Below are 15,629 nucleotides of genomic sequence, written 5' to 3' on the forward strand. Positions count from 1 at the left end.
ATATAAGAATATGGAAATAGAAACAAGGAACAATGAGACGTCCACTGTCACGTACCGCTCTCCCTGTGACCATACACCGTACAATAAGCAGCTCACGCCTAAGGATCAAGTACCGGCATCAGCAAGGTAACCACGTGTTTAGCAGAGTACAACCTAGTATCGGCAGAAACTAATACTGCAAAAAGAACGCGGTAACAAGGACTAGTTAAAGAAAATGGGAAACTTGAATAATACTTCCACGTAAATCACATCAGCTGCAACCCTAATATTTCTGGAAGGATACCAACAGAACCAAAGAAAGTAATCACGTACCAAAACTTCGCTCTAGCATTGAATAATCACGTAACAATTAGCCCATCATAGCCGTACTATAAATAAGTGTAGTCACTTAGAGACAGTAGTCAGTGAGTTAAAAATTTGTCCAGACTCCAGTTATCAAGACGTCACTCAGTTAAAAATTTGTTAAGGGTTCAGTCATTCAGTCAGTATGAGTCAGTTGAGTCGAGTACAAAATTGGTTGAGAGTTAATACGAAGCTGTGAATTGTTTTACAATAGTCTTTGAGTAAGGAAGTCAGGAAGTAAAACCAAGCATTTAAAATGAAAACAATCGTCAACGATTAATATAGTCAATCATCTAACAACTACACTACCTTCGTACGGTAGTCCAAGAGTGCGATCGACACCACATATAAGCAAGGTGAGAAGATAAACATTGTAACACTTTCCTTTTCGATTTCGGACTTGCACCACATTTACTGGAGTAAAATTATTTATTGACTATTATTGTCAACAATCAAGAAGATATTGAGAATATTTAATATTCCAAGAAAACTTTAATCCTCCCCGAGCTGTTACTCCTGCACAGAGCGGCTAATCCGAAATTGAAATTGTATTTATCAATTCTATTGATACGCTAGTTAACGCTAGCTATACAGTTATATTAACGAATTAAAACATCAAGGGTACAGCAGTTTGGAATCTAAAGTCCTGGTGCGCGATCCGTGTTGTGCGTGGATTGGGCCTGAGGGTTTCTCCTGCGAAGTCGGAGGCCATCTGGTTCTACGACAAGAAGAGGCGAGGGACTCCACCGCCCGGCCTATGCATAAACATGGCAGGCGAAATCGTCCGGATGGTATCGCAGATGAAATATCTGGGTCTCGTCATCGACAGCCAGTGGACGTTCGAGCCGCACTTCGACTCCCTGATTCCGAAGGTGTCGGCGGCTGCCAATGCCTTGTGCGGCCTGCTACCGAATATCGGTGGGGCGGGAGCTGCGGTGCGCCGACTTTACGAGGGCGTCGTTCGGTCCCGAGTGATGTACGGGGCCCCAGTATGGGCGGACGATCTGATGGCGAGTCGTCGCAACATCCTGCTCCTGAGGAGGCTGCACAGAGTAACCGCCATCAGAAACATTAGCGGATACCGGACGGTGTCCCACGCGTCCGCGACCGCTCAAGCCGCGTCCCCCCAGTGCTCCGGGCGCTGGCGCTCAAAAGGAGATACGCCCGCCGGAGAGTATGGCATCCGGGAGAAGATCTGACCGAGCAGGCGGCTCCAAGCGACCTAGGAACTGCCAAGGAAGACACGTGGGACCTGTGGCGATCACAGCTGATCAACGAGGGAGGCAAACATCGAGGCGCGGAGGCGGTTCTCCCAAACTGGGAGGCATCGAGAAGCCGCCACGGCCTCCCGTTCACGTTCAGGATGACCCAGGTGCTCACTGGACACGGTGTGTTTGGCGAGTTCCTGAGGAAAATCAGACTGGAGACGACAGATATTTGCCACCACTGCGGAGAGGGCAGGGACACGGCGCAGCACACGCTGGAGCTTTGTTCGGCGTGGGAACTGTCCCGCTACACCCTGCGGCACGTCATAGGTGAAAGATTGACCCCCTCGGCGATCGTAGAAGCGAAGTTGAGCGAGCCACAGAAACTCGAGGTTCTCCGCCTCTTCTGCGAGCGAGTTATGCGGAGACACCAAAAAATTTTTAATTTATTCATCATCAAATAAATATTTTTTATTCATCATCAAATAAATATTTTTTATTCATCATCAAAAAAATATCCTCGAACAAGAGGCCGCGTGAAGGGGGTGCAACGGAAATTACTTCATAAGAGGTTCCTGGAGCATTCCTGTCACACGCGCAGGATGGTCATTGAGTTTTAGTCGGTAGGAGTCCGACACTACTCTGCTGTTACGCGATCATTGCAACAGCGGAGTGTCCATGAGGATGACGTACAAAAAAAACAGCTAAAAATATTGCCGAGCTTAATTGGATACGACAAGTTTTCGAATTTATTCTACTCAGTTGTCGTAAACATATCAGGAACACGATATATTGGTATATTCAAAATAGTACGACAAGTTTTTGAAAATATTCTAGTCAGTCGTTCGCCTTGTTTCAAAAATTAATGAACGAAATTCGAATTAATCGAAACAGTTTAACGCGTATGTCTGGTGGCAGCAACTACCGTTTTGATTTAGATATAATTCGAGAAACAGCAGATTCGACATGTAGAATTACACATTATAATTACGTACATCGAAGATCAACACCAGATCGTAACACTGTATACAGTTGAGTCCCCATTAAAGACTCCCCCCCCCCCTTAATCCGAGCACCCATTATCGCAATATTTTAATGTAAAAACGATTTATTATCCGAACATCACATTTTGCAGTAAATGATACTATTTTCCGTTTCAAATATCTACTGTGCACATATTTTATTAGCGTTCATGTACAATGTATTCTTTCCTTTATTCGGTTCAGTGAATAGCATGAAACTAATAGTGCTCTAGCTATCGAAACAAAACAAAACAAAAACTCGAAAGTGGTGTAAATGCAATAGAATTAACAAATATACATAGTGTTAGGAAAAGTCACATTTAAGGACGTCGGATATACTGATGTAATGATTTTGTTTATCTGTAAAACAGCAAATGAAATTGTAATGAAGAGATGCCTTCTCAATGATGAACCGCACGTGTATTCGAGAAATGGCCTCATTGGCTCAAAGTACAAAAAGAACGTAACTCTTTGCAGTTGTTTATGTTAAAAGCATTATTTAAATTAGCAGCCAACTAGATATAGAATCCATAAATGTTTAACACTAAACCTACCAGTGCTAGTCAAATTGACCTTCTTCAAACTTCTACACAAATTTAGCCATATTTAAACGTTATCATATCGCTTCAGAATTTCTGACATAACATGCTTCCTAAAACATGCATACAAAATATTTTTCGGTACTACTAGTTTGCGTTTTTCTTTTATAAGAAAAACTTGTATTCTGCCCTATCAACAGCGGGCGATCAATTTGACCAGCCGATATAATATTTTATTTATTCTTAAAATAAATGCAATCAGTACAAATGAAAGATTATCTCCACGTCAGATGACAAACAAAATTAGTAATAACAAATAATAACAACTGTTACGCCCGTAATCTTGTCATAAACTGTAATCCATCCCTCGATCAAGATGGCCGCTAGGTATCAAAGCATCAACTTAGGCCCATAATAATCCTAAGGAACCGCCATAAAATTTAGCATCTTTTACGGTCAATTATTACAAACATTTTAAAAGTCAAGAAGTTCCTCAGGGTTATTGTTCATTGCGTTAAAACACGGTAAAAGTGGGTTTTTCCAAACTCCACCCCCGAGGAACCGTTGGTGGAGAACGGCCAATACTCATCGATATTTTCGCTTAAATATCGCCATCACAGACCATATTCTTACGCTATTGCTCTTTCGACCAGAATATATCTCAATTTGTTAGTCAATAAGTCGACATCTAAACTTCTAATCTCTAAAACTGAGAGCAAGCATCTCAGAGCGTTTTGTGTAAAGTTGTCATAAAAGGAGAAGGAGAAGAATATATAATTTGACAACAATTTTGTATTCCTTTCATTACATTATTCTGTGATAAATATTTACCCTAAAAATGTCAAGAGTTTCCAAAAAAAATTACTAAAAAAAATAACGGACATAGGAGAATGTTGAATGTGCGATGAACAAAAAACTTCAGCAAGAGAAAACAGCATGGAAACACATGAAAAGTTATTTATAAGCGAATGAATGTTCAATATTATTATTAATCGTTCACGTTTAGAGCAAGAAGGAAAGAAATTATCGTTAACAGTAGAGACTGAGACTGATGTAGAGAACCAACGTATCGAAACAGGGCCCGATGGGACAGCTTGGAAAGAAATAGATGCAAGTCCCAAACCTGCCAAGACATCAGTTCATAATATTTTTAGAGATATGCTAAACGGCATATAATGAAAGGACAAGTAAGGACGACATTTTATTTTATCACTGATCACCGTATAAGGAATCATATAATAAAATATACGGAAGAAAAAGCATTTAGAGTATTGGGGACCAAGAGGGAGCTAGATGCAACAAATCTAGATGCATTTATTGTTCCGCTATATGCCCGCGGTGCGTATTAGGCAAAGAATTTAGATGTCTCATATTTGTGGAATGAAATTTGGGGGCCTGCATTTTTTCGAAAACAATGAGCAGGAATGACTTTGCTGAAAGGATAAGATTTATACGATTTGACATGAAGAGCGAATGAAGCCAATAAATTTGCAATGGTATCTACAGCATGGTGACCCATTTATAGAGAATTCACAAAGTAGTTATAAACCTGGTGCATACGTTACCTTTGTATAAAGACTGTGGCAAAAAGACCACGTAATAATACTATCAATAAGTTCAGATTCATTACTACAATATCTTGTCAAATAAAAAATTGTAAATGTTACAAAATTACGAAAATGAGTTTAAGATGCGGGAAATATGTATGCGGCAAATGTACATTCGATAATAAGATAATTTGTACAAAATGCAGCGAGGTTGAAGAAGATATATCTCTACATAAATAAAAGTGTAATTTTATTTAAGTCTAGAATTGAAATTAAACAAAAGCAAATTTGGACGAAATTTTCTGAAAGTTCATCATTTTATATACATTGAGTTATAAATTAACCATTATCAAAACTAAATCATAAAAACTGTTATATCTTTAATCACCGGTCATTTTGACCCGATAAGGTAGGAAGAGATGTACACGAAGTGTCGGTAGATTTAGTGTGAAAGGTACTATCAATCAATCTTGATGTGTATTTGAATAAATGAAATTTCATATGAAAGTGATTGCTTCATTAACCGTACAGTTTCGTCATGTTCGAAGAGATATTTTGACACAGCATCTAAATAATTGACAAGTATATTCATGAAGAAAGTGATAAATAAAATAAGGAAAATGTATGTGATCACGATGAACGATATTTTACTTGAAATTAATAATATAATTGCGTAGTACATATCTCTCCATTATCATTTCATGGTATCTTTTATACATATGTAATCAATGTTAGATTAGTATACTTCATTTCATCTGCGCATGTTTCAGTTTATTTTACTAAATACAAAGGATCTTGACATTTAAAATGTTACACAACTAAAATATATCTCGCATGGTTGATGTAATTAACGCTGAGCAGCATATTTTGTACTTTCATAAACACCAAAGCTGTGGGAGATGAATTAGTTAACCGACTCTTTAACGCATATCATTATCCAGTTTCAGTAGTAGGGTGGGCTTGATAATAATATAAGAATCTAGAGGAGCGACTAATGGAATATCGTTGCAGTACTGTGGAAGACGTGTAGGTATTCACTATCGTGAAGTGTACTTTTGATCGATCTTTGGTAAACAATACGCAGTGGAAATATTATCAGGTAACAGACGATTCCTTGTTATTTTGTATTGAATTGTGTCTTTCATTAATGTCATTATTATAAATTTTATTATTATAAATATGATATATATCAAAAATATCATTCGGGTCTTTAATTATTACAATAGTTTAAATGAAGTTTTTGAATACTCAAATATTTTGTATTTTATATTTTACGCAGTAAAATGGTTCGATATTTCGATTTTTCAATAATTTACAACCAGTCAATACAGGTAATCGGAACATTCGCCTTTGCGAGATAGTTGCGTGAGACATCGGTTAATTTTTGTCAAAAATTGAGTTTGGGGACGATATTTCACAAGTTATTGTTGGGACTTGTTTCGATTCTCGCGTTTATGGAAATTGAAAATGCGCTCCGCGGTGACAACATTAACCATGCGAGATATTTCAGGCGTTTTCCATTTTAACTGGTAAGATCCCTTGTTTTTAATAAATAAACTGAAATATACGCAAATGAACTGAAGTGTACATACATAATATTGATTACACTTAAAAGAAACGATGAAATGGCAGTAGAGGGTAGGAGGGCAGTAGAGAGTATGTTATTACGCAATTATTTTATTAAATTTAAGCAAAATACTCTACATGGTGATAAAATATATTTCTCTTGTTATATTAATCACATTCTTTATAATTATACTTATTAATTATTCAGATGCTGCGTCAAAATATCTCTTAGAATAACAATATAAACATCGTTTCATAGACATTTGTGAGTTAAAAGGACTTTATTTTCAGTATTTTACCAAATTGTTGTTAGTTGATTATATTAATATTCTTCACTTTTACACTATATATAAATGTGCGTGTACAATACTCAACGTATTAAATCTCTATATCACAACAACTTGTGCTATAAAAGGCTTGGTATTATAAAGATCAAGCAGAAAACAAATTACAAAAGTAAATGCCGTAGAACATAATGCAACATAACATACATAGGCATGATAATATAAAAATATATTACACATATATACAAAGCAATACAGATATATATGTATACAATGACAGATATAATACATAACAATGTATACATACATACGTACATAATAAACTTACAGGATACATGAAAATTATAATACAAATAACGTATAATATATCGGACATATTACATGTAGAAATGTTATGTTCTGTTTGATTTCATTGACCGCTGTTCTCATTTATATTATCACATTCATCACTTTGCTATGATAATAAAATTTCAACCAGGTAATCTGAAATACAGCCTCTGGTATCAAAACTAACGGGGGGACAAAACTGTTCAGATATTGGAACAATCATGTTCGTATGAAATTTCATTTATTCAAATACAGATCAAGATTGATTGACAGTTCCCTTAAATATCTCTGGAATCTATATCTTCTTGGTTGTCGAGTCACATAATTCATTGAAAATATGTTAATACAGATTTCACATATGCACGTGTTCACGGGTGGTGACAGCAAAATCGCATATGCATTAAGTATTCACGAGGAGCGACTAAATGTGAGCGGACACTTTATCGCATGAACCACACACATTCTCCACACAAATCACTGATCACTATATGTTGCGATATTCACAAGCATACACATGGAATAAAAAATAAAGACGTCAAATGAATCTACATAAGGATTGTTTAAACTTGGACTCGAAATATTAATTAAGATATCGTTTTATGGAGTAGTGTGCAATAATACAAATTAATGTACAGCCACATGACAAATTGTATTTATTGCGTCACATAGCTCTTCTAACTTCTTCCTTTTTTTGATGAACGACTTTCCCATGTAGAAAAATATTTGTACATTACACTGGAAGCATCGTTGACTTAACGCGATTATTCGATTCATGCAAGGCGAAACTATAATTGTTGAATTGCGTAGATTTCTTTAGAAGGTAATATATAAAGAGATCTCAACTATAACCAATATGGTATATTATTTAACACATTTATCCACTTACTGTTTGTCGGGAATGGCAATTTATGGCAAATATTGGAACTGAAAGTGTGAAGATCTTGAAACATGGATACAATCAATCGAGAAAAGGATGAAAATGGGACACACGAAGGATTGAATAAGACGAATTCGCTCGAGGAATTCTACGCCGGTAATGGGATCCTTGTGACTGGAGCAACCGGTTTCGTTGGAAAAGGTCTCCTGGAAAAACTGATCTGCATGTGTCCACGTATCGCTGCCACTTTTATACTAATTCGTCCAAAAACTAACAAAACGATAGAACAACGATTTAAAAAGCTCATAGATGATCCCGTTCGTAAATATGTTCTTGTTCCTTTCAATATTTAAGGCAGTCAGGAGCCAAATTGATTAACTTTCTTTTCTGGAATTTTCGTTTTCAGATATATGATAGTATTAAAGCAAAGAACACCGCACTTTTCAACAGAGTTTATCCTGTGAAAGGTGATGTGAGTCTGCCGGATTTAGATCTTTCGGGAAGCGTCGTTCGCGAAAAAAATAGATTTCCTCTATCTTCCTGTAGTTTGTCTGTTTGAAAGATTTTAGTTAACTAAATCTTAACATTTGTAACGGGTCCTCAGGCTAGCTGAACATGTACTGTGGAGATTCGTCGACATTTGGTAATCATCTTACCCGAAGAATAGGATCTGCGTGTAACGAGCCACGGGACAGAAACTGTTGGAATGTTTACTGTCGAGTGTCAATACAACTATTTCTTTTTAAAGAGACTTATTACCCCATACCTTTGTTAGACAAAGCGTTCATCCCGTGACCGCGGCTACGTTCGGCGACTGACTGTCGCCTCGAGCCCAAGCTCGATATCACAAATCTCGAACAAATACAATCGGATTGAATGACGACAATTGCTTAATTACGGCTATGATTAGAATCTGAATTATAATATTAGGTGATTTTCCCAAAGTTCCAAAGGGAAGGCTTCGGTGTCCTTTCATCTCCGACATATATATGTGTACAGTATTTAACGTATCAAATTTCTATAAAACAGCAATTTCTGAAACACAAGGCTTGGTATTGTAAAGATCAAGCAGAAAACTAATTACAAAACTAGAAGACGTAGAACGTAATGCAATATAATATGCACAATCATGATAATATAAAAATACAGCACATTCTTGAAGATAAACTAAGATGAAAATGGAGAACAAGATAATTGCGCTTTGTTTTTCACACGATAGATGGGCAACAGCTTACCTCGTGCGAATCGTAAAGAAGAAGACTATGACGTTCGGAGATGCAAACTATTCTGCGCGACGTTTTCTAAGAAAAATCATCAATTGTAGATTAAACCCGTCTATTCATAGAAATCTATAACGGCACATAAATAAATAATGAATACGAATCACGTATGAAATATGTTTATACAGATTTCAAACACGCACGCGTTCACGGGTGGGGACAGAAAAATCACATACGCAACAAGCATTCTTCAGGTGCTACTAAATATAATCGAATACTGTTTCGCATAAACCACACACATTTTCCACACAAATCACTGACCACTGCCTATTACAATATTCACATACATACACCTAAAATAAAAAATGAAAAAGGCAAAGGAAATTACATAAATATTGTTTAAACTAATACTCGAAGGATTAAAAAAGGTATCGTTTCATGGAGCAATGGATAATAATGCAAATTAATGAACAGCCAAATTAAAAGCTGCATTTATTGCTTTGAATACTTCTTTTTCGGTGAAAATCTACCATAAAGTAAAATGATTCAATTATTATCATTATTTAATTATTTCATTCATGCTAAACGAAACCATAATTATTAAATTATGTTTCTCTTTGTAAAGATTACCCGTAGACTTCTTTAGAAAGTAATGCACAAAAGGGTATCAACTATAATCAATTTTCTATATCATTTAGAACATTTTTCCACTTACTAATTGTTGGGAATGTTAATCTATGGCAAATATAGGGACTGCAAGTGTGAAGATCCTGAAACATGGATACAATCAATAAAGAAACAAATGAAAATGGAATCAATAAAGAACTGAATAAGACGAGTTCTCTCGAGGAATTCTACGCCGGTAGTGGGATTCTTGTGACAGGAGCAACCGGTTTCGTTGGGAAAGGTCTCCTGGAAAAACTGATCCGCATATGTCCACGCATCGCTGCCATTTTTATACTAATTCGTCCAAAAACTACCGAAACGATAGAACAACGATTTAAGAAGCTCATAGATGATCCCGTTCGTAAATATATACTTGTTCCATTCAATATTTAAGGCTGTCAGGAGCCAAATTGATTAACTTTCTTTTCTGGAATTGAGTTGCAAATTTTTCGTCTTCAGATTTACAATGACATCAAAGCAAAACACCCTTCAGCTTTGAACAAGGTTTATCCCGTAAATGGTGATGTGAGTCTGCCAGATTTAGGTCTTTCGCGAGAAGATAGAAATATGTTGTCAGAGAAAGTAAATATAGTGTTTCACGCCGCGGCCACTGTGAGATTCAACGAGCCATTACACGTGGCTGTTAATGTGAATACGAAAGGTACAGATCGTATCATCGAACTTTGGAACGAACTAAAGCATCCAATTAGCTTCGTCCACGTCAGCACAGCTTTTAGTAATGCTAATCTACATGAGATTGGGGAAAAAGTTTATACGTAAGAATAAGTTATACGTAAACGTTGTTCCATGATTTACGAATATTATATTCATAATCATAACGTGAATAATATGTTCACTTATTATCGACTTTGCAGTACGAGCTTGAAACCTTCAGAGGTGATCGATATGAGCGACCAATTCGACAAAAATTCGATAAACCTAATGGAAAAAGAGATTTTAAAAACTTATCCAAACACATACGCATTCAGTAAGAATTTAGCAGAGCAGATTGTAGCAAGCAAGTGCAAAGATCTGCCAGTTGCGATAGTACGGCCAAGCATAATTGGTGCCTCTTTGCAGGAACCATGTCCTGGTTGGATAGAGAATATTTCTGCATTAACAAGTATTTTCATAGATCTTTTCCGACAGTAATTTTTCAATACTCCTTACATTTCCTAAAAGTGGAGTTAATCGATTTGTTTGTGAGAGGATAAATGAGAGGCTCTCCACTTGATCATCATTATTATAGTTCAAATTTGTTGCTATTCACAATTACGAGAATTCTTACCAATCTATTTAGCGCTATATTTCTGGTAATCAAAATTCACAAATAATTTCTAAACCAATTTAATGTTACCAGGTACCATTGTGCTAATCGGCAGAGGATGTGCAACAGCGATACGAGGTATCAGAGAGACCAGATTGGATGTAGTGCCTGTCGATTTCGTAGTCGACATGATAATATGTACAGCATGGCATGTCACGCTACATCGTGATCATGAAGTTAAAGTATACAACTGCACGAGTAACGCATGCCCTTTTAAGTAATATTTCTTACAAGTATTTTTCAACTAATGTTGTTCGGTTGTTAGAGTATTCCAAAAGTTTCAGATTATTTAAGTAACGTGGACATTAGAAGAGCAAACAAATAGAAAAGATCTCAATATGTCATTAGTTTAGAAAAATGGCGATACAATATAATATTTGTCATTTCCATAATATTTCCCGAGATACTCGTATGATAATAAACTTTGCTTTAAGTATAATTCTAGTAATTAATAATAATGTTAGTGTTTCAATTGACAAGGTGGGGTCCGATGATAGATGCTATAGTAAAATGTAGCATAGAAATGCCACTAAACGATACACTATGGTACCCAGGATGTTCAGTTGTAGCTAATAGGTATATTTACCACGTTCTGTGTGTAATTCCGCGTATTTTGCCTGCGGTCGTCATAGATATCTTTTTAAGACTTCGAGGTAGTAAACCAATGTGAGTGTTTCATCGATCGTCAAACAACAGGAACAATCGTTCTGGGATAATATCTGACTTCATCTATAATAAAAATTAAAAATGATATTTCAGAATGATGAAACTTTTAAAAAATTGCAACAAGCTGTTCACATCGGTAAAATATTTCACCACGCACGAATGGACTTTCCAAAGGGATAACTGTTCTGACTTAGTGAGAAAAGTGAAAATGTTGAACGACGGCGATATGGTCAAACTAGACTTACGAGCTATGAATTGGGAGAAGTATGTTGCAATTTACCAAATGGGAGTTAGGAAGTTTATTCTGAAACAAGACTTTAAGTCAACAGCCCGACAACGATTATCAAGGTGCGTATAAAAGTATCTTCGTATAAAAAAATAGAAATTAATATAAATACATGTATTTTCGGTTATTTCAGGTTGTACTGGATACATCAGATCACCAAAATGTGCAGTATAACGATCTTACTATGGATAATATACCGTATCGTGTACTGACTATTTGAACCTTATTTTTTCTGTTTAAACCAGAGGAATACAAATTCAATTTTATGAAGAAGGGATTCAACAGCCTTTTCATTTGGCCTTTTCACTCGTTTCCTTTCTAAATATATCCATTTATGACATTGCTTGATTTTTTTTATAAAATTTTTGTAAGAATGCATGTATTTATACGCAAATGATTTCTGAGCTGTGAGCAATTCATCTGCTCACTGACTATGAACATTTTTCCACTGCAATGACAATATTATAATGACAGAAACCTCTATCATCCTTCGCCAAACTAAAGTTACGAGATAGTTGTTCGTTGATAATAATAATTTACCACTGAAAAATCTACTGAGAAATAAACAATGATGATAGAAATTTATTTATAAAATATATTTATTTTAAAATAAATATACTTTAAAATAAAATAGTTCTAAAGTAAAACTTTTCTATGAATCCTTCATTAGTTTTAAAGGCTGACTTTGGTTCTCAAGTTCGCTCACAAACCTTGTTGTTCTTTGACCAGTCGGCGTTAGAATATATGATACAATCAACGAGATAGAAACTAGATGTCACATTCCTGCTGGATAAAATATTATTTCACATAATAAGTAGTAGATAGGTTTCTATTTAAGTTAGATATACATAGGATGTAGGGTTTTATTTCATGTGTATGTATGTAAATAACGCAATATAAGTGATCTGTTACGACCACTCGCGGAGAGACGTGATCGTGTCACGACCGGCATACTTCAAATCCGATGGACTGACGATGGAGATAAAGATGTATCGCTGAAGTGCCTAATGAACCATCAACATCCCAACGGTCCCTCTACCGAAGGTTCTAGAAGGAAGAGCACGTGGCAACGGTCGCGGACGCCTAGCAAATGCATGGACGGCGGGGATGTTGGGGGATGACAAAAGAAAGTAATCGGATCCGATCGAAAGTCAAATCATAAGAATCAGTCTTAGAAAGTCACGCCTAGAGTTCGGAAGTGGATTGTAAAGTGGATTGTTGTTAGAAAAAAAATAAAGTTTTCTTTTTTTTATTTTGTTATTTTACGTGACAGTCGTGAGGAAAACGCGTCAGCGAGAGGCGTAAATTCTCGCTACGATTCTACTAATCGACGCCGCGAAATAGTCGTTCCCCTGTTTCGATTAAGATAACAGGGGTAGTTCAATGAATTTAACACTGTATTAACAGGTTAAGATAAAATAGTATATTTGACAATATTTAACAATAATATGATGAACACACCACAGATTGTTTAGCAATGAATACAGTAAATATGTCACAGAAAGTGGACCCGATTTTACGATATCCCTCAATGAATTCGTTAGACTATGCGACTTTAATATTGATCGTCAGACCTCTCGATGTATAACGTTTGACTCTTCGGAAGGCACTGGTTGCCCTTCGATCATTTCTTTGTCTTCTCTGGGAGACGACCCCCACTACGCTCGGGTCACGCCACCTTTCGCGCCTATGATCGCGTATGCCACCTTCTTTATGTGTATGACATAACGGACGGAAATCGACGTTTCCAGAACTCGTTGCTTGGTGACAACTATGCGCTCGTAACGTCAATTCACCTCAGAGAGCAGACCATACACCGCGGACAGGATGGCACCCACATGTCTGCACATCCTTGGCGCGTACCCTCAATAGTCTTAAGTGCCCACCAGGGGTCTTGGAATTTTTATAGTTTAGGTCCTTCGTCAGTTCGCTTTTGAGTGCCGAAGCATGCAGACGTGTGTCTAGTGCTCTGTGAAGTTCGTAAAACAAATCGTGTCGCCCATCCGTCGAAAGTGAACACAGCCAAGTGTTTCCTACCTTTAGGGAGAAGAAAATCCCACGCACCTAACCCCAACCCCAATACTAGCCTCATAGTCTCACGACTAGTTATTCATTTTGAATTGACTTTTTTTTTTTTTTTAACGTGGAGAAATCCTCATGGACACCCGCTAGATGGTAGTGTCGGACTCTTACCGACTAAAACTCCACGGTGCTCTGTCCTGACACCTGAGTCGAGATGCACCCGGGATCTCTCCCGAATTACTACCGGTTACCCCCGGGCGTCTATCTCCCTGTCGTTATTGAAGGGAGGCTTCCTTGGGCCGTTAGGGGGGGACCACACCCCCTAACGTCTCTTCCTGGTTCATCACACTCCTACGGTGGCCGCGGCGGCGCCGGTGGCGGCGTCGCGCCTCCCTGGCGCGTGGTGTTCCTCCGATGTTGTTGTTGCGTCGTCCTCGAAGGATGCCGCGTTCTCACCCTGTTACTTTCCGCCCGCTCCTTCGCAAGCATCATCTGCTCGCAGAAAGTGCGAACGGCGGCGAACTCCCGACGCCCTCTGAGCATGGCCTCCACCAACGCTTCCGGCAACCAACCTCTCGCCGATCTCGATCTGCAGGACGCGTCGCTGTTCCGCCCACGCCGGGCAAAACTCCAACGTATGTTGCGCCGTGTCCTCCTCTTCCTCGCAATGGTGACAGGTGGACGTCACCTCTCTGCGAATCCTCAGCAGGTACTCGCCGAACACTCCGTGCCCGGTGAGCAATTGCGTCACCCGGAATGTCAGCGGTACCCCGCTCCTCAGGTGTTCGTACACCCGTCGGAGCGCCAGGGCCTGCAGCTCGAACGGGGGCGACGCCGCCAGCACGGTCGCCGACGCGTACGACGTCGTCCTGTACCCCCTGGCGATGCGAATAGCCGTCGTCCTATGCAGTCTCCTCAGCGTGATCAGGCTGCGCCGACTCGCCGCCAGGTCTTCCGCCCACACCGGGGCCCCGTACAGTACTCGGGACCGGATCACCCCCTCGTAGAGTCGACGAACTCCCACTCCTCCTCCGCCGATGTTCGGCAGGAGGCCGCACAGAGCGTTTGCCGCGGCCGTCACCCTCGGAATTTTGAATTGACTAGCTCAATGATGGCCCAGCAATCGCGACCAGGCTCTCCTGAGCAAATCCACAATTGCTCCGCGCTACCTCCTCCGTGGAAAAAGTGCAACAGATCTCCCCGTACTGATGACGCCAAAACTCTAAAAAGCGAAAAATAGAAGCATCAAAAATAAACACAAACGCCAGCCAGAAAGAACAGTCAACAAACCAAGTAACCATATATGACAGATACGCAATATTGGAATTCACAAACGACTCCGTGGAAATTGCAGACCCACGAACATACCAACACACCCAAAAAAATCCCCCCCCCCCACCAATATTTGTTGATGATGTCATCGACATGCAAACGATGATTAGGTCCATAGAGAGAGATATCTGCAAAGAGGACTACAACTTAAAAACAAACAACAACAAAGTAAAAATCCTGCCGACAAACCCTGACGCATATAGAAGACTCACAAAACTGCTGAAGACCATGAATGCCAACTTCCACACATACCAACTTAAACACGAAACACCTTTCCTAGTGGTTCTACGCAACATCCACCACTCAGCCAACATAGATGAACTGAAATTCGAACTCTTAAAACACGGCCACGAAGTAATCAACGTTAGGTAACATAAGGTATAGAATCTCGAAAGACCCGT

General features: G+C 38.5%; 2 protein-coding genes across 2 annotated transcripts; both read left to right on the forward strand.

Moving 5' to 3' along the window:
• The first annotated feature begins 1,109 nt into the window (after positions 1–1,109).
• On the forward strand, positions 1,110–1,541 carry LOC117215250. The gene has a single exon (XM_033461643.1). The coding sequence runs from the start codon at positions 1,110–1,112 to the stop codon at positions 1,539–1,541; it is 432 nt and encodes a 143-aa protein (XP_033317534.1).
• Positions 1,542–9,703: 8,162 nt separating this feature from the next.
• LOC117215252 (putative fatty acyl-CoA reductase CG5065) lies at positions 9,704–12,151 on the forward strand. Its single transcript, XM_033461645.1, has 7 exons — positions 9,704–9,952; positions 10,055–10,371; positions 10,471–10,718; positions 10,956–11,139; positions 11,403–11,588; positions 11,682–11,936; positions 12,008–12,151. The coding sequence occupies exons 1-7, from the start codon at positions 9,707–9,709 to the stop codon at positions 12,084–12,086; spliced, it is 1,515 nt and encodes a 504-aa protein (XP_033317536.1). The 5' UTR covers positions 9,704–9,706; the 3' UTR covers positions 12,087–12,151.
• Positions 12,152–15,629: the final 3,478 nt, after the last annotated feature.

This window comes from Bombus bifarius, unplaced genomic scaffold, assembly GCF_011952205.1.
Source record: "Bombus bifarius isolate JDL3187 unplaced genomic scaffold, Bbif_JDL3187 scf7180000009472, whole genome shotgun sequence".
Lineage (NCBI taxonomy): Eukaryota > Metazoa > Arthropoda > Insecta > Hymenoptera > Apidae > Bombus > Bombus bifarius.

Excerpts from the sequence above, each read along its gene's own strand:
- LOC117215252 (XM_033461645.1), top strand. The coding sequence starts at position 9,707 with ATGGATACAATCAATAAAGAAACAAATGAAAATGGAATCAATAAAGAA. Across the intron at positions 10,372-10,470 it reads ATTGGGGAAAAAGTTTATAC|TACGAGCTTGAAACCTTCAG; the intron begins GTAAGAATAAGT and ends TCGACTTTGCAG. Across the intron at positions 11,140-11,402 it reads AGTAACGCATGCCCTTTTAA|GTGGGGTCCGATGATAGATG; the intron begins GTAATATTTCTT and ends TCAATTGACAAG.
- LOC117215250 (XM_033461643.1), top strand. The coding sequence starts at position 1,110 with ATGGCAGGCGAAATCGTCCGGATGGTATCGCAGATGAAATATCTGGGT.